Below are 24,258 nucleotides of genomic sequence, written 5' to 3'. Positions count from 1 at the left end.
GAAAAAAAAAATTGATACATGATTCGTTTTCTATTGTGTCATGATAGTATCTCTGTGGAAATCCGATCATGAAGACATTGCTATAAATCACAGAAAAAAGGAACAAGAGATGTTGCCACTATATGGGACATGCTTAAACAGTGTCGTCATCCAAAGGAGGCAATCTAGAATCCACGATTCAACATCTAAGATGGCATGCCCAACAAATATTGACCTTTCAAACAATTCCATGGTAGATGTAACATGTCCATTGTGAAAACCACTAAAACCTAGTGTCTTTGTTAGAGCACCCTATAAGTAATGTTGCTACCAACCACTAACAAAAGAGGCTCTCTTCCATGCAGCAAAACAGTACCCACTCCACTAGTACAGCCAGATGTGCACCTGGTTGAGTTTACATTGGATAAGAAATGGCAAGCTCGCTCCATAGGATCACAGCCTTGAGTAGCCCCACTTGGAGCTCCATCATCTTGAATTAAAATGAGTGATGAGGATACTGGATGGACCTCGCTAAGCCTAGTGCAGCAACTAGGTACGAAGATGGTTTAGCATCAAACACAGTTCTTGCACCTCCTAGAGGATGCATTTATCAAACACCTGGCCTACCTCAACATACAGTCATATGGGCTTGGATGCACTATTGGCTAGATCGGCAGCTCCTCACACCAACAAGGATCAAAGGCACAGAGATATGTACGCGTCAGTCTAGAGGATCATATCTGCCAGCGGTGAGGGGCACACCCAAAGGCTGTGTGTTAAATATATGCCGTTGCATGTATCTTAAATGATCAAGGGAAGATATCACTCTCTTCCTTGAGACGCCATGATACCTAGGGCTTCTTTTCTTGGAAGTCAGAGGACACAAACAATCCACTTGAACAAAGGGTTCTCATGGATTTTGTGACCATAATTTCCAGTTGGTTTGTTCATTGATTTCCATTAAGCACTCATTTATTCTTTTTCATTTGGGAATTCATTGTGCTAGTCATGTTCGTACACTCCATGTTTTCTCTGAAGACCCTAGCGTCTTTACAGAAACAACCATTCATCTATGCAACAGAGGAAGAAATCAGAAGAAGTGAAAATGAGAGCATGCAACAAGCTGAACAAGCTCATAAATTGTGGAAGATTCAGTTACTAGGAAACAAGAGAATTCTAGTAATGCTGAATGTTGTCCGATGCCCAAGAAAACTGATGTAAAAATGATGTTTGCCCTGGCTCAAAGCAGAGTAAACCCGCTGAAAACCGAGTAGCCAATGGAGGAGACGGCATGAGGATTGACGACAGGAAAGGAAACCATCTTCAGGGCCCATAGATCCTAAAAACAGGGCGAAACATCACATGCTGGGAGGTCCTCGACGTCGCTCCATATGCCACCAACAAAAGACATCACACGCAGAAACAAACAGACGAAACTATCAAACTTTTCTTGGCAAACTTTACAAACCTGTGGAATGATCCACAGAAATTACATCCAGAATAGTATAAGAGAGTGAAAGATAAAGGTAGTCCCATGACTGAGAGTAACAGTGCAGTAAAATTGTTCATCAAATCAATGATATTCAGGCTATAAACATTTGCTCATGAGAGAGGCTGCCAATCCTCAGAAGATCGACAGCGTATCACAATTTAACCTACTATCCAGGAGCTGGCCCCCAATTGATAGCATGTTGCACATTCAACAAACTCTAGGCTCCCCTCATCTCCATGTAAAGATCGCGAGGCTTAAACCTGATGGGCTGTTCTGGTATGTGACGTATGAAAGTCATTCTTCTTACAAAAGTGTGGAAAATCCAACCTGCACAGCATCAGCCCCCTCACACACAATTTTGGGTGGTGATACAAATACACACCCAATGTTCAGATGAGTGCCATTTTAAAATCCATGCTGTGAACATCCTTGCAACCATCAAAAGCAAGAGAGAACGCTACAGGGTTGCTTTTTTTTTTTTTTTTGGGGGGGGGGGGGGGGGGGGGGGGTTTTGGGGGAGTATACATGATCTTGGAACAAATCTGTATAAAATACATATGCCGAACATTTAGAAGTAAAATAAACTCCAAGAAATGAACACACAGAGTAAGATCAGATTTGCAAACCTGTTTTTGTAAGCGGAGCCGCTCTTGCTTGAGTAGAGATATCTCAGTATCAGACTGTTAATAAAAAACAGTTAGAAGTTCAGCGTTCTTTGACAGGAATATGCAGGCACTTCCTAAAACACTCCAACTTTGAGCTAGTTTCTTACAGCTTCTTTAGACCGGCGAAGGTACCGAACAACATCCTGCATCTCACTCCCTACCTTTACTCCACCTTGCAGATCATGTTCCTGTACTACTATACTTGTTGCCTCAATACGATCTAGCAAGAGTTTATTCTGTGCATCATTTGAAGTTGTGAGGAACACGAACATATAAACATATAAGCAAGCAATGCATCCAAGCATATCAGTGCACCTGTTCATCGAGTTCCTTCAATCTATGGATAAGATCATCTTTTTCTGAAATTAAAGCTTCTTTTTCCATTTCTGAAGTGATTTTTAGTGACGTCTGCAACCAAATAGCTAGTAAGTCCACATATGCATGAGCCTAATAAGCAACTCAACCTGAATTCTGAGTTATTAAACAAAAGCTTCATGCATCGATTCGTACAAGCTCAACACTTGTCTTTTCTGACTTCTCTTGGAGCTCTGCTAACTGTTTTTCCAAAGCACCTTTGCTTTCAGATATACTAGCCAATTCCCGAATAGTCTCTGCTTGTAATAGAACCTGTCGACAGGCGGGACAAGACGTTAGCTGACATAGGACCGATCCTCTGAAGTTTAAAAGATTATTTCCAAACTGACTGCCTAAAGTTTCAGTACTAATTCCAAACTGATCTTCAACAACAATTCCAACTGATCATCTGAAGTTTCCGAGACAGGATCGATGGATAGTGGAGGAGGTGACACGGGTCTCTAGAGAATGAGCCCAGAACTGTCAAGAGAAGGCTCTTGGCACAAGGCAACAGTATTGCAAAGAGGGGAGAGCTTTGCGTGCATCGGGGTCTGGCAGATATCGAGAGGCTGCTATAGGACACTCTTGGAGACCACATCCTATAGACCTGAGAGTTGTGGGTGCTAGCCACTTTAGCGGGCACAGAGGTTGAGCAGAGAGTGCTCTTTCTACACCTCAATTGCCTTCTGGGCATGAAGGGCGACACTACATGACTGGATTTTTTTTCAGGTGTATTGACTCAGCTCTTTTGGCAACTAGATTCACAGTTTTGTAATCAGAATGACAGAATACAGTCCTTCCCTAATGAGGTGGTCGGGCTATCCACTAACTCCTACAGTCATCTCTTTTAGCAGGAGAGTGTTTGGCTCATGCACTCAGCTCCAAGAAGCAAGTGTGGGAGTGCATGCCACAGTGAAAGAGGTAATTGAGCACTCACTACTTCACCCCTTACTAAGTAGGAGTTGCTTCATGACTTCCAATAACACAATTGGCAAAAGTGCCCAACAGGACACTCTCAAGCGGCAGCCTATCTAGTTATAGATGAGTGAAACCTCCCAAATTAGGGTTTGGCATGTGGAACATAGACACTCTGTAAGAAAGCTGTCATTTAATGGTACATCTGGTAATCAGCATGTTTTGGGGCTATGACAAAGGGCTAATCAGTATATAATGCATTTTGAGCTCAACAGAAGCTATATACCAAGTTGTTGCCAACAGAAGTTGGTTGACCTAGAACTTGGAAGTTGGCATAAACTATTGGGATGTTCTGATGTCAAGTCCCACCTAGAACCGGAGGTATCCACATGTGCCCCCTCTGCTCACCCATATGAAATTCCAGTACACTCCCCAATTAGTCACGGAGTCGGGATCTATAAGGAAACTTACTGATTTCTGTGAGTTGATTTTTGCACCTACTACCATCAAGAACACTACTAGTGCCAATCTCAATCTCTCAAGTATAAGCTTATCATTCTCAATATATGCCTCCATCTGCACTCGTAGCATGAGGTCTCTCAACCTAGTGACACTTGCCCACAAGGAACTCTCGACCCTTCCTCCCACCTATAGTCAAGCTCTTGTTAGTTGATCTATACAATGCGAAGGCCCACCCATTGATCCAGTATTATGAGCCTAACTTGACCATGGTACCCTCTAGAAAGTCACAATTAACCCTATTATAAGCCCTAGCAAAATCTAGTAGTAGGAGTGCAATTCTGTGTCCAATGTGTTGGGCCCACTATATAGCCTCAAAGAGCGTGAATATGTTATCTAGGATACTCTTATCTTGGATAAAGCTTATTTGGTTGTCATGGATGATGTTTGGAAAGAGGTGGTGGTCTACTATTGCTCATCTTTGCTATTGCCCTACAGGCTACAAACAACAGGGCGAGCCTGTCATGAGCCTGTCACATCATCATTATTTACCGCTGCATTTTCAGTTTACAGCAGCCTCCCTCATCATTTTGAAACTTTTCCAGCTGCTGCAAACTGGTGGAGCCGTCTCATGCGTGTTTGGCCTGATCTACAGTCTCCAAATCTGTGTTTGCTGATGGTGTACACATTCAGAGGCTGTCTACTGGCTTTCAGGGCCTGTAGAGTACTACATACTCTCCAGCTCATACCCTCTCCGCCTCGATCGTTCAGAGACATATTCCTATGTTAAGGTGGCTTGACAAACCATCATCCAACATCGCTCAAAAGGGAGCTTAGGGATTATAGATCAAGAGTACCAGAGGTATGCCCTCTTGCCCTCCCTTGGCAAGCTTGTGGTCAGAGGACTCCCACAAGGTAACACACCTAGAAGCTTCTCCTTGAGAGGACATCCAAGCATATTGAGCCCAAAAGGTGAGTGGAGATCATCTCTAACATGGATTCTCACCACAATGCTGACTGCTCTAGCCAACTCATCATTCCTTAACAGCTTGGTACGAGTTAGGTAGAGCTTGAGGAAGGTCCTAGAGTAGAGGCCCCTACATTGTTAGATAAAACTAATACTCAGTCACTCATCTAGAACCATGAGGTCCGAAATCAAGACAAGCTACGATTGGGAAAGCATACACACACATGGGTTGATTGGGAAGATGATCATTCCTGCTCCATCAAGGTCCGAATAGAAATCTACAAAGACAAACTTGGCAATCCTCCAACAAGTTGTGCAATATTGTATAGGATACCCGGCCAAATGATACAAAATTGATGCCCCCCCAAAAAACCTTTTTTTTAAAAAGACCACCCAAATCCCCCAACAAAGAAAAAAAAGTGTATATGCAATCGAGCCACAATTGGATAGTGCAATTCTCACTAGTGATATCTCACTACAAGTTGCACATGGAGTCAAAGACTTCCATCCTTAAGGTGAAGCAAAGATGCCCTCTCTCACTTGAACTTTGGACTATACATCAATGAGATAGAGAACCACATCACAATTGGAGGGGACAAGGTCGACATAGCAAGTACATTGGTCTCTATTATGCTTTATGCTAATGACAATGTCTTGGTCTCTAAGTCAGAGAGGGTCTATAGTGACATCTCCATAGCCTACATGACTTCTGCAAAAAGTATGGATTGATAGATAACCTTAAGAAAACCAAGATGCTAATCTTCCACACATCAGCCTTCAACCCAAGAGCCCAACATGTGGAAGTAGTGGACTCGTTTGTCCACTCGGAGGTCACATTAACTACACCTGCTAGTAGACACAAAATGGCATAGGCAACTGCCTGAGATCAACTTCTCCGAGGATATGGAGCATTAGCCATGCTAAGGAGATTGAGCCCTGAGGTGCACTTCCATGAGCTCGCACATGGATGTGGCTATTTCAGACATTAATCACACCAGCCATAATGCATGAAATACCTATTTGAACCCCTGGCTTCTACATGTCTGTGGACACAAATCGGAAGACCAAAGGTCATCATGCTCTCACTAATGATCCAAAACAAACCATCAATACCACAATAAATCATTAGATTAGAGTTTATTGTACCTTCCATGATGATGAACTTCATGCACAGAGCACATGGGATGCGTCTAGACAAATTTCCAAGGAGAGCTCTGGAGGCTTCCAAGCAACTAGCACAACAAGACACAACTCGTGCAATGGCTAACATGATATGGAATCCACATGGACCACCTCCCCTCCTAGTATGACCCTAACTCCCTCTCCATACACCTCTCACATTGAAAGGAGCTTGGTCATACGACAAGATCTCTACCAACAGCAATGTGCATGTACGGCATACATCAATCTCACCCCAGTAAACCCTTCCCCTGAAGATGTCATACTACAACAATCACTTTATGAGGACTATTGGGTGGAAGACCTAGATACCTAAACATATACATGCCACATGAAATGCAAATAGCCATTGGCTAGTTAACGGTCTCCTCTCATGAGCTCAAGATTGAAACAAGGAGAGTAGCCCATGCCCTAGTGCCGAGACGATCTGCAAACTATGCTAGCAGGAGGTGGAGAGAGAGAAGCACTACATTTGCAAGTGCACAGCCTACAATACTGTCTACGCTAGGTATCCCACATTTAGAGAATAACCTTTTAACTTTGTATATGTCCTCTAAGAATCTTTTGCACAAGTTACAATAACCTTTTTACTTGGCATATGTCCTCTCAAGAACCTTTTGTACAAGATACCAATACTTGGATGCAAGCCTGTGTGACCCCATCAGGCACAGATTGATCAAATCCTTGCATAACTTTGTAGAAGCATGAAGGGCAGATGGCAAAATCTGCATCAATGTAGAGTAGATACGAGATCCTTCCTTGCCCATAGCCTGATGTATGATATAATATAGACTGGTGTACCCAACGGAGGAGCTAGTGGTAGACTCACTGATGATGATTGTACTCTTGTAGTTCTTAGACTGACTTTCTTTTCAGTTTTACATGATGTTAGAGCCACAGATTCTTGTTGTATATTGATTTGTCACAAAGGCACATTTCAGCCTTTAGTAGACATTAATCACCTTCCTCCTTCCATTCCTTGAATAAGTATCCGAGCATCTCTGCTGTGTTCCATCTTAACAGTTCTTTGTTTCTTCTTTCTTGGCCTCATCAAAAAGTCTGGAGTACTACTTCCCTGATTGATAAAAGAGATGTTGGCTCTACCTTGCATGCTCAGTAATTTACATTCATGTTTTCACTCATGGCAAACACCCCTGTGAAAGCCTAGTCTATTTGCTTGACCAGTTTTATGAGCAAACCTGTCTTTCATAGTTATTCTGAGCAGTACGCCATAATTGATGCTCTTTTTCAAGCTCGTCCTTCAATGCTTTGATTCGCTCCTCAGCTTGCTCTTGTAGAATCCTGTCATCAACCAAAATAAAAAGTCATGGCAGCATGTGAAACTTAAGGGACTAAAATTTTTTAGGAGAAAGAGTTCTTGTTTTGCCTATATTCAATCTCCAAAGTTCAAACACTAATTCATCAGCAAACTTAACTTCTGTGTGGTGCAGATTGTGCTTTGCAATCTATGAAAGCTCACAAAAACCACTGAACCAATGTATGTGCAAAAAGCATAGCGATGTTTTATTTGTTTCGACAGTTGGATGCTCCTTGACAATTCAGCTTCTCATACAGACATATTAGTTAGAAAGTTGGATTCTCGTTGGCAACTCAGCTTTTCACATGGACATACTTGTAACCTTATATGCTGTCAATCAAAATATGTGCAGAACAGCTCATAGGAAGAGCCAAGTGACTTGCTAGTTAGAAATGTGCATTGTGATAAAATAAAGGGATCCGTATTGCTTTCCAAGTTACAAGAAAAATACAAATGAGGTAGATGTTAAATTTGTGCACAGTGTGTCAAAAGGAGCCAAGAAAACTTTGTTCTGCTTTCATGGCCATATTTTCTAATCGCTCTGTTGAAGAAAAAACTGCCATCTGAACCAAAATACATCAAGCCCTACAAAGAGCTGCCCAATTTCAGAAAAATTGATTAGCTACAGGATCTTAAACAAAACATGGGATGCAAGGTTTTATTGGCTACACACATAATAAGTGCATATAGTGTACCATACATTCACAGCATAGTACGGGGGAGTTTCGGAAACGGGGGAAACGGAAACGGAAAAAACCGGAGTTTCGGAGTTTTGGCCAAATTTTGGAAACAGGGAAACGGCGTTTTGGATTGTACACTAAAATAAATACAGTATTATGTGGGTATGTAAATAAATCAATGCCTACAACAACATGTACCCAAATTTCATACAAAACTTTTCAGCCCATGTCATATGATTGAAATCATGATTCATTACACATGTCCCGACTCAATGGTTGAAACTTAAGACAGCTTAACACAATTAAGACTCAATTTTCAAAACTTAAGGCAACAAATGAATTCTAATTTATGATTCATGAATCCTCTATGATCCAAAGAGCAGTGAAGACTGACATCAAGAACAGTGGAGACTAACATCAAGAACAATGGAACAAGAATCAATATGCATATTAAGTGAAATCAAGATACAATGATACATATAACTACGTCATGTGAATAATCAATTAAAACTCCAAAGTCCAATGAGCACTGAGCACTGTGTACTAGTCTCTAGACTCTAGTAACTACCAAGTAATAAGTATCAACATCAATGAACAATTGGCAACTATAGTCTGGACAACAAGGCCCGATGTCTTTGCTGGGAATGCATGCCAACTTCCAAGTGGTCTTTCATGTGTGTTACACTCCCCGATTTCTCCAATCCAAAATAGTTGCACCGCCACTTCTTTGATCCGTCAGAGCCCTCATATCCCTTGATTGGAGTGACGTGTCTCCAATATGGATCCGGCGCCATAATTAAACTTTAGGTAAAGGGGAGAAGAAGAAGAAGAAGAAGAAGAAGAAGAAGAAGAAGAGAAAGATGAAAAAGAGGAGGAGGAGGAGGAGGAGGAGGAGCAACAACAGCAGAAGAAGAAGAAGAAGAAGAAGAAGAAGAGAACGAAGAAGATGAAGAAGAAGAGGAGGAGGAGGAGACGGCCGTGGCAGCGGGAACTGGAGTGCCCAAAACAGACCGCACGATGCCAAAACGCCGGTCTTCCATTTCCATTTTGGTCCGAAGCGGACGGTCCATTTTGGCAGCCCCGGAACGCTACTTCAAGGTACTATGATTCACAAACAAGTAGGTCAATAGTCCTCAGTTCAGCTACTGAGTCCAGACTCCAATGCAAGAAAGTGATCACTCCACACCTACTAGAAGTATGTGTAGCAAGTTTATTCACTGCATTCTAGAAGGCCTAGACCATCCATACTATCATAACCATCCCTCCATATTATCGCAATTAAACCCAACTCTTGAAGGTCTCTAAATGCATATTCATTTTTACAAATTATTGTGTGTGGAGCTTTTTTTTGCCAACACGTACAAGAGTGACGGCTGGTTCATTTTATTACAAATTAAAAAAGTGTCCACATAGCACATGCAGAATCTGCATCACACACATAATGTGTGCAATGTGAAAGGAGGGTTTATTTTACTTTATTTAAGTGTGGATGGGCTTGAAAAAGGTGATCGGCTGGTTTGTTTTAGCAATTAAATGTGATTTGTGGTACACCAAAAAGAAAAGAAAAGACATATGATACCAGTGTACCAACTTATGTGATGAATCCCCTTTCACAAACCAATGACTCTCATAGGATACCAATGCACCAACTTATTGTGAACGGAACTTTATAATTTAACAAAAACAAACCAGGAAAGTTCAGTGTTTGATCAGGCACCATATTATTAATTTCTGAACCCCAATGTTTCCTAATATCCTGACAACTAGATACGTTAGTCATCCATAGTCTGCCTTACCAATACCATGTACATGTTAGTTTAGTATGTACCATGGATTTTAGGCAACGTGTTTAGCCATTAGTCGGCACCTAACAGAGGCAGCTGGGTGGCCCATGTAGAGTTTCTCTAATTATCTACTGCCTCGTCCTGAGGGTTCTACATATGTTACACTCCTCTCATTCTCATATCATCGGATCATTCTGCATCCTTGAAGAGAGGGAGACAGGAGGTTCCGCTGCTGGTGATCATTGTGCCCGCACCCCACTGGTATTGTACTGTGCATCTCGTGCTTTAGCTATAGATTCCATTGCCCGTATGTTCTAAATCTTCCTGTTCATGTATTGTTTCTTTCAGTCAGTGTTCATGCTTTCTCTTTCTTGCTTTTGATCATCTGCACATTCTTACAGTACAGGCTACTCTATGGCATGATTTCATTTCTGCAATAGTTTTGTTTGAGCTAGCTTATGGGCATTTTATTGCTGATTGAGAATTTTTTCGGCAGACAAGTTTTTTCTAGTTACACCTGGGAAAATAGCTCGGTTGGTTAGAGTGTTGGTTTTTCTTATCATTAGCCGTGGATTCGATTCCTGTTTTTCTCAAATTAATAGGGCATGGGTGGTCTAGTCTTTACAACATGTAAAATATCCATCTTCTAGCTTAAGGGGTCAGCAAAAACTACATAGCTCAAACTGAGGTGCCTTGAGATTGAAGGATGAAGCCTCACAATGGACATATGTTATTATATGGTTCCTCAAAGCATAAACATAGCTAACACTTTCAATGCTTGCTGTAAATGAAATACAGCCACTTTGGCGACACTCCATTCACTGACTTCAAACATACTGAAAAACACTATAAAAACTCACCGTTTAGAAGATTCTACTTCATGAAGTGCCAAGATCTCCCTCTCCATATTGTTTAAGTTGTTCTGCCTCTCTCTCTCTGATGCTGTAAACTCATACTCCCTTTGAAGTGCTTGCTTTTCCAAATCATTGACCTTCTCTCTTAAGGAGGTAATTTCGACTTCCATGGCACTCTTCATTTTCTCTGCCTGTACAACCCTCATTGTTACTATAATTTATTGCAATAACCACAAACAATATAATATTGACCTGATTAACAAAAAGCTTGATACTTCTTCTTTGTAATGATTGTGGGCTTGCTCCATTTGTAACAGTGCCTCTTCATTCATTCGAGCAAGTTGTTTGTACTGACAGTTGCACAACACAAAAGAAAAGGGGCTATAAGTTCAGGATATTAGCAGACCGTTAACCATAAAGAGCTATAGGATACTGCAGACCTGTTCGGTATGGCGTTTGGAGGCGTGGAGTTCTTCTCTAAGATGCTCAACTTCTGCTCTTGTTTCCTCCAACAAAGAAAGAGTCTGTTGATGATTTTGACTCAATTAGGTTATAAACCAAAAGAACTGTACTATACTCAGACCTACAAGCTTAAGCATACATTGCAAAGAAAGTGAAGCATGAAAAGGGGATAATACTATCAAGCTAGCAGAGATATGTGATAAGCTTTCCTGCTCTCAAACGCAAACTAAAACAGACACTCCATCATATTAAATTCGAAAAAGTAGAATCCTCATCCAGGACGCACATGGCCTTCTATCAAACTTGGGGCCAAATAAAATTCAAAAGACCAACTATCCCTCTAGATGATTAGGGCGATGGGATTCGACAATAAAAATACATGTCCTTCGTAAAACATACATAATGCACCTACCTCAGCATCCTGCTCAAAATTCATGTCCTTTTCGTTCTGGCTGGATCTTTTCCCTGATATGATTGCAACAACCTGCATAGAGGACATGGTCAAACAAAGAATCCTGAGACTTTTAGAAGGCCAAACCACCCAGTGCGGCTCTCTCTTTCTTAAATAAGGGAAAGACACCTACTGCTAGTAGTAGTTTGAGTAATCTTTACCACACATACGCTGAATCTCTCAAGTTTTCCAAGCTGTTTAGAGAGAACAAATTGCCTTCCCTCCCTTTTATGACGTTCTTATGCATGATGCTAAGCTTATGAACAAATAATCCAGATTGTAAAAACATGTCAACATGTAACAGCAGAAGATTTGATGACACAAAACTGCATGTCATCTCCCAAAATGGTTGGCGTTCTATAGCCTTTAAATAATAAAAGGAAAAATACTTTTGGTTTCAAAGCAAGCACCTGTACTGTTCATCTGGTTGTGACCACAACAACAAAGGCATCATCATAAATGCAACTATACTACAGATAGCAACCCGAGATTTTCCAGCACTATCAATCCCTCTCTCAGGATGGGCATTACCAGAGAAACGTCATCAAGAAACTCAAAATTGTGGGGCCTCCTTTAGGACACACAACTGCAGGCTTCCAAGACTATCAATCCCTCTCACAGGATTGGCATTACCAGAGAAATATCATCAAGAACCTCAAAATTGTGGGACCTTTAGGACACACAACTACAGGCTTCCCCAATAGCCTATAAGAGACATACATCTACAAGAGGGAATAGCTCTCCTAACAAAACACGCACCCTCGTTTCAGTGCATGAACAAATACAGCACTAAATAAGAGGCATCAATAGAACTGTAAAATATTAGGTCCAAATTGCACAACCCAAGAGAACCTATAGGGTAGAAGAGATCCTCAAATCTTATATTACAGCAAACAAGGATTTATTCAAGGTATAGCCTTTGCAGCCCAAACACAAACCAGCAAAGCTGCCACACTGTCCTATCCACGAAAGTCCTTCAATGCCAGCCATGATCTGCCACAAACCACCCTCACACTTTGTTCAACATCAATCAAGCCACGAACCCTCCAGTCTGCAATAATGAAAATCGCCAGCCCACAGCAATGTCATAAAATCTTCATCATTTTTCGGCCACCAAAGTGCTGCACGCATTGGTTGGTTGGACAAACATTAGTCAAATTGTGCTTGAAGCTCCTTGAGATCCATCTTGTTCATCTGATAAGGTGCCATCAAGGTAGATTCCGACCTTGGAAACAACTCAATCCTGAAATCAGCCAATTGGGATGGGGGCAACTCCCAACTTCCAAGGTGGCTCATCGAAAAAGAGACTTGATCTCTCCAGCAATGGCAACACGATCTCATCAAGATCTCCTTCCTATGAAGAAGAAGAACCAAAAGAAGGATTTGCCTCATGGTCCCATACATAGATCATCATACAATAGCACCCTTTTCAAGCTATCCACTTCACCTAGAGATGAGAGGCTTGCATGAAGACCCCTCACACTGATGATCCCATCATTGTCTATGGCAAGGGCACAGGAGGGCTGATTGCCAACGGACATAGAAACAGGGAACGGCCGTTCCGGCCTGTAGGAACGGCCTAACGCGTTCCAAACCCTCCAAGGAGGTGAAACGGCCAAGGAACGTTCCCTGCCGTTCCCCCTGCTGTTCCCTGCCGTTCCCTGTTTGGAACGACCGTTCCAAGCCTATTGACTGGAAATTGACGTTTTTTCCCACTTTTTTTTTTGCTTGGGTCACACTCTTTCTACCACATATTCACCCATCTCCATTGCCGAATGTGCACACACTAATCTCTCTCTCTCTCTCTCTCTCTCTCTCTCTCTCTCTCTCTCGGGTTGAAAATTCAAAGTGTCAAGACAACCCACAAGCTAATTAGGAGTCCATGCAAAGTTCAAATTTGATGCATTATGAACTCTTGCAAATCAGAATCAAATTTCAGCCGATCCTCAATTCCAAGGTATTCATCCATTTATATTGTCTAATTTCAAGGGAAATTGGGACAATTGGGGCAATTCAAGACAATTTGGAGCTATGGGGGTAATCGAGTCAATTTTGGGACATTTGGGTCAATTTCACGCATTGACGGGTATTAGGGCAATTAGAGGGACATTCTTTGGGGCAATTTGGGTCATGCAGGGCATATTTAGGGCACTTAGGACATGTCCCGTTCCCCGACCTTAGACGTTCCCCCCGTTCCAGGGGGTACCGTTCTCATTCCCGTTCCTCGTTCCATGTAACTATGCCAACGGAGCTCCTATTGTGCAACCTTGCATCTAAACAGAGCATTAGTTGGACTCCCCAATGAGACTAACACCTTTATAGACAGCCATGGATCTTGCAATTGTTTCCATGGATCTGAAAACTATCCGAGTATCTTTGACAACCATACGGAACTCCAATACCCCTACCCAATTACTACAACCTACACAGAAGGATGCCAAAAGGGTAGGGAGAAGAGTGACTGGGTGTTGGGAATATCGATGCTGTTGATGGAAATTCAAATTGTGAAGTTGATATACCAAGGTAATATGTAGATGCTCACTTGTAGAATACCATCAAGAAGAAGTTGACCAACTACATGCCCCCTATGGTCATAGGACAAACCTTGAAAATATCCACCCATTAGTATGGTGTCCACAACATGCCAACATGCCATTGCCAAAATTCGAAGGGTGGAGTATCCTATTGCTGAGTGCAACAGGTCCAAAAAAGAACATGTAAAGCTCATACAGCTCAGCCTCACAACATCTCTTCTAGTCATCAAAGGTTGGGGCCAGCATGCTTTTTCCTCGGAAGCTGGAACACCCTTGCTCAAAGCCACCAGCCTCAACTAAGGGGGTGTAAGTTCAAATCCAGCTTCTGCAATTTAACAAAGAAAATACCATGCAGCATTTGAAGGAGAACAAGTTTAGTGCACTTAAGTGATGCGAGGTCCGAATCCATTCAGGAGACTATGTGAACCATGGAGATTGTGTCGTCACTTGGGATCCTACGTACAAATAAATTGACTCCAAACCTTCTCATATGAAAAAAGCATTCAAGTCCATCACGAAGGGAGAAGTATAAAACCAACTGTCGGACATAAAGGGAGAAGTACAGAACAAGAGCCTATCACAAATATTAGCCACACCTTGGCCACCTCGTGATAATTCAAATTCAATGTGCGTGAATGTTCGAGACAAGTGGACCTGTGGCAGCCTGATGACTCAGTACCAATACAGCTTCGAAGATGCTCCATTATTCATTACACAAACAATCCGACAAATGGATTTTATGTCCAACCTAACGTCAAACAGTTCAATCTACACTTCACATCAGTCATACACTGGTCTGATGGATGCCAACTGTAGCCACACAAAAGTATGTAGGTGGTACACGTCCACAAAAATGTACTCTTTTTTGCTGCAACTTCAGAACTCTTGTAAAAAAAACATGCATGTAATGTACTCTCTCTCAGCACATTGTCCTCTTTATCACTGGTGTGCCCAAGAAGGAAAAGGTGGAAACAAGAACCCAGTACATCACATGCATAACAAAGAGAGCCAAACAAGAACATTACAGAAAGCTGTCTACATTCACTGTGGCCTGTATTCATCACCTGTTCACATGGGCCAATCTGGATAAGACTCAGATTTGGGATTTCTGTGCGATTTAGGCTTTTTTCATTCTAAGGAGCAAGCATTGGGGGCAAGCCTTTTCTAGCGTCAGTTCATTGAGACAAGCAAAGAGAAGTGGGCAGCCTTACAACATACACCAGAGACTAAATTTTCATGCACTTGCAGACAACGCACCAGCCAAACACCCAGAAACAATAATATGGTTTTTATATCTTGTATTAAGTAAGGTCTTACTATGATATGGCCCGTATCCACTCATCTTTCCCAGAACCATCAACTTTCCATAGCTAACCAGTCCACCACTCTAACAGATAAGCTCCGCAAACCGTTGTTCGATTCTGTTAAGTGACTGCTTAAAATGTATGATATTGCTTTCACAACTATACAACATCATTTCCACTCTTGATCTCATGGCACCTCACAAAAGTAGTGACCATTCAAAGCTTCTTTGCCATTATGTTTATACTCCTACATAGGAACTCTAATACTAAAAATACTGAGTGCAATATTAAGAGGCCCCTGTACTACCTCTCTTCTGCCCTACGAGAAAAACATTTGAAATCGTAGTTACTTCCATACCATTTCATACAGCAAATACATACAAGTATGCAAGGATGATTGGCATATATGGTTTAGGCCTTGGGGCTGAATCATACATCCCCCTGGTTTTACAAGAAAATATGACTTATATACATTTGATTGTAAAAGAAAGACTGCACTATACATTAAGTTTCAAAATGATACTAGTAGCAAACTTCAAAATGAAAATTTGTGAATCATAAAAGCGTCCAAACTCCAAGTCCAATCCGCAAGCCAATTGTTAAAACATGCAAGACAATCCCAATACATAGATGAATTATGATAGATCAAAGTGGCACTGCACAGGTTTCAAAGTTCGAAAGTTCAAACGTACCACAAATTTTACCCAAAGAAAACAAGAAAAGGGCAAAATATGCAGCCAAAAGCCCAAAAAAGCAGGCTTATTAAGTTGGGACCCAAATTTTTCTAATCCCGCCTTTTTTTTTTTAAAGTATGTTATGGTTTTGCACAACAGTAAGATATTTTTGTTTCCCAGATGTATGATTCATCAAACCATACATGTCCGGACCCAACTACATTTGAAGGTATGAAATAGGACATATGCGATAGACACATTACAAGACAAATGTATAAAAAGAAACAGCAAATTGGCAATTATCTTGTGGACAAGTATTCATATTTGCTGCAAGAAGGCATGAATAGAACACCGATCAACTAGATACTTAGCAGCATGCTTAGCAATTCTATGCACAATAATCATTAAGTAATTCTGGCATGCTCAGAGGGATTTTTAAGTACCTTTTCATCTGATTTTCTCAAGCTTGACTCCAGCTCCGTACATCGAGCCTGCACAGTGAATGGGTCCATCATAATTTTTGAAATCAATGAATGTTTAGAATGCTATTCCCTCTTCTGACTCCAGAACTAGAAAGTAGAAACACAGTACTTAACCCATATCCAAAACAGCTATGAACCATTTCGTAATTTCTTCTCTTGTATAATCTAATCAAATGTAATCATTTTCACTTCACACAATCAATCCCTGTTGGCATCTTATTGACAAACCCTTGAGAATAAACAGAAATTGAATCTTCCAGATCTACACCAAGCACATGATGCTACTATAATTGATGGCACACCGTTCATTAGCATCCAAAGGTTACTTTAGGTCCAAAGTTCACTAATTGGCTAGACCCCTGGAGTAGCCTCAGATTGAAAAGTTTAACGACCTTGAGCAAGGACTTCCATAAACGTCAAAAGCTGTTATTCTCCATTCATCTTACCTCAGCAACAATCGCACGGGTCTCTGCCACTGATACCTGCCTTAATGCATCTGCAAGTTCTTTGCTTATGGTTTCAACCCGATCCATTGCATGCTTCACCGCTTGCTCATGCTCAATGGTTAGATGCCGACTATGAGCTCGTTCTGCATCTAGTTCATGTTTCATTTCCACCCACTCTTTCTGCAAACACCAAATTATTTTCCGGGTATCAAACCCGATCCTGACTTATACCTCAGTTCTAGATATGAGTGCTTGAAGCACAACCATAAACAAGACTTCATGCAAGCCACACATCCCTGACATTTAAGCATGTTTAAAAAATCCCACAATTTCAAATTCGCAAGCTATAATCGATGGCTTGAACCTGCAGATTCTTTTATTCCTGCATATACTCCTAAATATAGCATCCAGTTGAACTGATCATTCACGCAGTACTGACATCAGTTAGGCTTACTCTAACGTCCCCCAAAAGTGATTTTCTGACTCTTATGTTTATTTGAAAAACCTAGAGAGAACTCTATAGAATAGGATGCTCCCTTTGTGTCAATTAGGAATGTCAATACAGCACTTAAGACAATGGAGATTCCTGCCAATGCATATGCAACCAGACATCCTCTTGAAAATAACAACTAGATTAGGCAGTCAACAAGAAATAATTCTCCATAAATCATAGCATATTTAGCAGTAAGTAACAGGTCACATGTATACAGACTTTTACACACGAAGGATGCATACATACACAACGGCGATGGCATGAAATGACAGGGGAAGAGGTCTACGTCTAGAATAATCTTCTAAAACATTGAAGAACTTGAAAGAGGCATTGTGATCTGGATAGGGGAACCCAATGATGGAAAGGCATCACATCAATATGCATCAGTCAAACATTTTCAAGTGGTATACCAGTTAAGTTTACCTGCATACGATTTATTTCATCTTCCAACTTTTTCTTATCTGCAGCCCTTAGACTCTGCCCAGATACAAGCAGTTAGACATTAAAGCCCTTTGAAAAGACCATCACATATATGTATAAACTGAAAGGTAGCTACACCTCCTTCGCCTCTTCCACTGTATGAATATTGTCAAGTGTTGCCTGCACATAATATTTCTAGTCACACTACAAAGACAGCAAACTAACAAGTATTGTTATCCTTCATAAACCTCTATCCAAATCCAAACCTGAAGCCGATGCACGCGATCAGACAAAGATGAAAGCTCTTGTGAGGCTCTCTTTTCGGCATTCGAAATCAGTTCCTTCTCCTTTTCCAATACAATTACCTACTCAATAACAGCACCAAGAAAAAACATGTAAACAGTACAGTCATTAAAAGGAAAAAACAGACCACTTGAAGAACAAACTCCATCATCACAATGGAAAAGTTAAGCATTAAAATCCGGGCCTTCTTAAAATTTTAATATGGACCAACTGAACCAACTTGGAGACCTCTACAAGTAAAGTCAACAATGCCACGTAGAGTGAGTGAGAGCAGCATGAGACCAGAAGAATTATAGCTTTATTGATAAGCTGGAGCCACTGGTTTAGGCAAATCATCATATACCATTACTCATCCAGAGTTAAGACAACTACCCAGAATCCACCAACAAAAGCACTTGCTACTGAACTAGTTCACCTAACTAGGCTCCTCTTTTACACCACATTAGAGAAAATTCTCAGCTTACTAGCTGCTAATATCTGGGACTTCGATAATTTCAAAAATAAGACACAAGGAATGTTGTTCCCTAATGCTTGAAACATATGAATGGCCATCATGACAAGCTCATTACAAGAATAACAATGCTAGTTTTTGCATTATGGGAGGTTGTATTATCAATGGCAAGAACTCACACGATGCGAAGGTAACTCTCAAAAAAGGCTGACACCCCTTCCTCAGACCGGACAAAAGGAACTAAATCTATCTGGCAAGTTTTGCACACATTGTTGGAGATCGAGCCATGTAGACAAGGGGTGTCCTACCAAGCCACAAGGTCTTCCACCTAAAAAACCACAAAAGAATACAAGAATGGACTAACATGAAAGAGCCTTTTAAAATTGGAAAGAATAAGCCTTTTCAAATTGGAAAGGATCTTAGCCCTACATGAAATTCAAAAACCTTGCAAGACAGATCAAAATCTGCAAAACAAAGGTTGATAGTGAGATGAGTAAAAGTGGAAAAACTAAGGATGTGGCCACTATTGCGTTCTTCCATCAGCAAGTCTCCGCCAATGAAACGCATGCCAAGCGAGAAACTGTGCCCAGGGTGGGGTGTAGGAGAAGACCTTGAATGGCTGTAAATAGTGCAATGGGAGAGAAACCAATAGACCAATCAATTAATCCTTCACAGATAGTGAAAGATATGGGTTCTTGAGGCTAGCCATGTGCCACATGTCCAACGGCAAAAAAGGAGCACATGGGGCAGCAAGGGGAGGTGTAGCCCCAATGGATTGGCTAGTAGGAGTGTAGTCACACTGGGCTAGACTAGAGACATGGGATGTGCACCCTTCCTTTCATGGTTTCATCTTCCTAGGGGATTTGCTCTTCTACAAGCGTGAAGGTTTCCCCTCCAGAGCAAATTATGCAGCATCTCTTTTGGTGCTATCATAGCCATGACTTCTGCCTTGCTATTCTAGTTGAGGTGCTTCATCGTGATCCTCATCTATCATCGTGGTTATCAGCACCACAAGAAGATCGACATTAGGCTCCTCTTCCTCCTTCAACCTCAACATTTAGGGTTGAAAGGGAGTTCCTACCCTTTCTTGGTATTCTAAAAGATTCGACAATTGGTCTTCGACATCGACCTCCATTCCCTATTATACCTCCCCTTTGAATTGTATCATTGTCATCATCATCTTTATAAAAGGGCGCTCGGCAAGTATACAATTCCCTCAAGGGACACTGTCCAAATAGCACCTGAAACCAGTCGTCCTTCTTTGAGATGGTGCTAAAACTTAATCAAGCACTTACTACAACGATTAACAAATAAACATAAACTGAAATGTACACTTTACCATAACATGCTTGGACATTGGACACCCTGTTGGCCCATAGTTGCCAAGGGCTTCAGAAATGGGAGGTATGAACCAGGGTTTCCAAAGTTTCATACAAGTTTCCTAAAGCGTAAAAAATGGGTTTTTTTCAAGATGAAAATTATTGAAATTTTATATACATATAAAAATACTTCTAGCCACATGGACCATAGCAAAACATATTTTGAACATGATTCAATATTGTATACTAAATCTAATTGAACAATCAATAGACCAAAAATTTACCTAATACACATATGGTACACCGTATTGTACAATTCTTTGTTCAAATTTAACATTTCATGAATATAAAATAAGCATGATGCTATAGATTTGCTCAAGCATAGAAACTACAATCAATGTCAAAATAGCAATACCAATCCATGTTTCTAAATGGCATCATAATGAATCCATTGATCATATCTCGAAGTATTGGCAGTGACATTACTCCACAATAGAAAAGGAAAGAAGGAGAAAATAGCAAAAGAAGAATGTGAATAGGAAAATAAAAAACAAAGAATTCATTAATCCTTATCGTATCTATAAGGCTCTCACTGTTAGATTTTGAGAATTGCGAGTTGTGTCACATGTTTTCAGAGTGATTCCTTGAATAGATTGGGTTCACCTATGAGCAAGTAGCAATCACAATTTGAAAATCGAATTGCTTTCAGTGGTGGCTGAAGCCTATTATGGTTCATGGAAAGCAGTTACCCTATTGATGCTTGCAAAGAATACAAGAAGAAAAAAGAGTAATCAGTCATGAGTCAAGTTGACATTTATCACCTGCAAGAGAATACCCAACAACTAACACATGCAGGAGCAAGCCACGATTGGACTCCAGGGCAAATTGTAATCACAAACACAATTGCAACTCCCACGATTCATCAAGAACAAAATCGTCAATTCGTCCAAAGCCTAACTTCTCTTCGCCACGATTAGATCGTCCACACTCCACGATTGGTAATTGGATCGTGATTCATCAAGCCTTTAAAAAGCTTAAGCCTCAGTGATCGTTGCACATTATTAAATTAAAAACGTCAAGTTAAAAAAACGTCTAAAAAAGTATGAATTTTTTCGTGTGGTTGACTATTGCACATTATTAAGTTAAAAACGTCTTTTTTAAATGTCTTTTAAAAATAACGTCTTTAAAAAACCATATTTTTAAAAAACGTATTAAGCAAAATAACTAAACGTCTTATAATAAGAACGACCCATCAGACATTAAGATTTAAAAAACGTTTAAGTCCAAAAAAGAAATGCTTAATAAAGAGACGACTCATGTGATCATCATTTGGTTTCCGAAATTAAAAAACATTAAATAGTAAAACAAAACATTTTTTAAAGACGAATATTTAAAATTTCTAACATTTATGAAACAAGTTGATATTTCCAACATTTCCTAACATTAGGAAACGTGTTTCTTGGCAACCATGGGTAGGTCGCAAAAGTGGGACCCCTTGCGATATTTCTATAACTTGTATAGCTATTGGATGGGGTACAACTAAGATTTGTTGATCTCCTCCACTAATCCAAAAACCCCTTGCTGCCACAACCAATCAGCAAGCAATTCGCTCATTTGAGATATCTGATGATTACTTGAATTTCAGATGCTGATTTTGGTGTACAATGCCTTGATCTGCTGACACGGGTCCCAAGGAGGTGGATGCTAAACCATAATTTTTGCAAAGAATTAGGATTTACAACAAAAATCTCACTATATTGTCCACCAAATTTGGCCGTGAAACTCTTCAATTGGCTAAGAAATGCTGAGACATTAAGAGAATACGCAAAAGGTGAGAGAATGATAAGAAGAGAGAGAAATCAAAGCTTTCTCCTAGAAAGACACCAAATCTGCCTCCTGCTCTAACGTGGACAGCATAAAATGTGGTCACATGCTGTCTCGGGCCAATTTAATGCAACCATCAGCCTCGTGCTGCTGTTGCCATCACATGGGCACTACAAAACTGCTCTTGCCTACTCCTTGGCACCTCCGCATTGATGTTGCTTCCTGCCAATGGACTCCAGTTGGTCCAAAATCTGACCAGCGACTGATTCCTTCTCTCTCACAAGCGAAACACACTCAATGAGCCTCTACAATCCCTAAACAGCCTTCTCCTCCATTGCTTCAACATTTTGGCCAAGTGGCAACCTTCTTAACCCAATTAATTTTTAAAATTTCTAACTTCTGAAAATTAGTTTCAACCCTTCTCACCTTGCCCAAAATTAGTTGTGCATATCCACAATTTAATTAGCTAGGCCACTTGCAACCCCAAGTGCTCCTTAGCCATAATTGACCCTTGGACTCGCATAAATTAAATAATTAATGACTAGTCCCTAGTGTCACCACTAACACTTAATGGCCAACTAACTATCCTAGGGTCAAAACTGACACCAACTGACATCCAAAGCCCTGCTTGCATAACTTGTCACAACTATTGCCGTTAACACCCACTCCTTTCTTGTGATCCTATGCCTACTATGATGAAATAACCACCATGTGCATCACATGTATCTTACAGCATTGCACATCTGATGATTAAATTAATTAAATATTACTAGCACTAGCAAAGCATCTCAAAAATTCCACGTCCCTATCACAGCACCTACTGCATTTGCATTCTCACCATGTAGCACACTACTCTATGCATCTCATTGAGGGGAGCACCTCCGGGCAGATCCTGAGTTGTCTTCACTAGCGGTTTTTTACTACCTTACAGCCACCTCACTATACTTCATCACCATTTCCCTCATCATCAACACCCTCGAGTAGTTAGGTTAGCTTGTTGTTCTGTAATGTGTTGGATCTAATCATCACTTTTCATTCTCCCACGGGCAAAGCTACTTAAAAGGCCGCAAAGTATCTCTATTCTTCCCCCCAAAAAAAGGGTTCAATGTGGTTTCATCAACCATTTGCAAGTCCTAGTAGGCCACTTGGCAACTCACGAGCGCCCTTTATCCAATGCCTTCACCTCTCTAGGTGCTCACTTAGACTCCCTTGGTAAGATAACGATCGCCTCTCTAGTCTTGGTTGTCCACTTGACAACCCATGTGCACCCTATATCCAATGCCCTGGCTACTTTGGGATGGAACACGTTATTTTTAAAAAAATGGGCCTGAGCTTTTCTTCCAATCCCTTCTAGATTCTAAATTTGGGCCTCAAAGGGAATGTTAAGCTAAAAATACATTATATACTGGTTAGGTCTTTAAACAAACCCCAAAACATGTAAATAACCAAAAGTTGCATTTAGCATAGCAGTGCTAGAGAGTTTTTGTATTCCACATGCAAAAGCCTAATTTGGGAGGATCCTTCTCTATCTATAAATAGATAGGCTGCCCACCATTCAACCCCATCCTTATCTTGCACTAGTTGTCCAACACCCAATGACTATTGATATGTGATCTACGTTGTCGCCCACTCTCCCACTATTGCTAGTGATCGGTTGTCGTTATCTTTAACAAGTCATTTTGTGTTTTCAACACTTTTCTTCATCAACCTCTACTCTAACAAGTGGTTTCTACACTTACGATCCGCCTAGGGTCAACAATACACATCAACACCTCCCTCAGCCTCCTCTCACAAGAGCCATTGGCCGTTGGAGAGCTCTTCCCTTGAGCATTAGGTACATCGTCTCATTCATTAATAGCATTCATTCATTTACTTCATAGTTCTCTTCCTTCTTTGTTTATGTTTGTGTTGAGTTTTTGTGTTTTGTATTTTGTGTATTACGTTTAGGGTTTGCATTTATTGCATTACTATTGTAGTTATTGTGTTTTAGTCGCATTGGTACATATTGTGTTTCCTCGATGCAAAACCTATTATATCTTCGCAGGTACTTGGTGTCAATTTCGGCCTAAGCCATTAATTGGGCCATTCAATGTCCAATGGCCAATTAATGTTGAGACATGTCTTAGGGGGGTGACCACATCAGCCAGCTATTGGGCAAGTTCAACTAGACAATTAATAAATTTTCAAAAAAGTAAATTCTGAAAATTAAATGATTAATGCTGGAAAATGCAATTAGAGGGCTGCCACTTATCAAATTTACCCATGCAATTGAAAAAGGACTGTTTGGGAACTGGCTAAGGATGATTTAAGCCAACTGATACATATATGTGTGTATTCCCAACCAACCAAAGGAGCTTCTACAGTGGGCAAGTGCTCCTAGGAGGTGATCACCATCATGCGACTTCAGTTTGGGGTAGGCAACAGCCATTCAGTGCCCATAGATCGGTAA

At 40.8% G+C, this 24,258-nt stretch overlaps 1 protein-coding gene across 4 annotated transcripts in view; it reads right to left on the bottom strand.

Moving 5' to 3' along the window:
- The window catches only part of NUA (nuclear pore anchor), a 101,228-nt gene that overhangs the window by 6,308 nt on the left and 70,662 nt on the right, over nucleotides 1-24,258 (bottom strand). For all 4 annotated transcript variants that reach the window (XM_087669327.1, XM_087669329.1, XM_087669328.1 and 1 more), the window contains 14 exons: nucleotides 18,179-18,277; nucleotides 18,051-18,092; nucleotides 17,916-17,969; nucleotides 17,000-17,179; nucleotides 16,515-16,562; nucleotides 11,521-11,592; nucleotides 11,087-11,170; nucleotides 10,922-10,996; nucleotides 10,653-10,837; nucleotides 7,210-7,312; nucleotides 2,647-2,763; nucleotides 2,452-2,544; nucleotides 2,244-2,372; nucleotides 2,098-2,151 (listed from right to left, as the gene is read on the bottom strand). In XM_087669327.1, the coding sequence (XP_087525453.1) occupies nucleotides 2,098-2,151; nucleotides 2,244-2,372; nucleotides 2,452-2,544; nucleotides 2,647-2,763; nucleotides 7,210-7,312; nucleotides 10,653-10,837; nucleotides 10,922-10,996; nucleotides 11,087-11,170; nucleotides 11,521-11,592; nucleotides 16,515-16,562; nucleotides 17,000-17,179; nucleotides 17,916-17,969; nucleotides 18,051-18,092; nucleotides 18,179-18,277 (1,335 nt within the window). The remainder of the gene's footprint in view (nucleotides 1-2,097; nucleotides 2,152-2,243; nucleotides 2,373-2,451; nucleotides 2,545-2,646; nucleotides 2,764-7,209; nucleotides 7,313-10,652; nucleotides 10,838-10,921; nucleotides 10,997-11,086; nucleotides 11,171-11,520; nucleotides 11,593-16,514; nucleotides 16,563-16,999; nucleotides 17,180-17,915; nucleotides 17,970-18,050; nucleotides 18,093-18,178; nucleotides 18,278-24,258) is intronic.

This window comes from Lygodium microphyllum, chromosome 27 (assembly GCF_053477565.2).
Source record: "Lygodium microphyllum isolate KBCC chromosome 27, Lygodium_microphyllum_v1.1.10, whole genome shotgun sequence".
NCBI classification, from domain to species: Eukaryota; Viridiplantae; Streptophyta; class Polypodiopsida; order Schizaeales; family Lygodiaceae; genus Lygodium; species Lygodium microphyllum.
The sequence above is the reverse complement of the archived record's forward strand: the minus strand, read 5'-3'. Positions and strand labels throughout refer to the sequence as shown.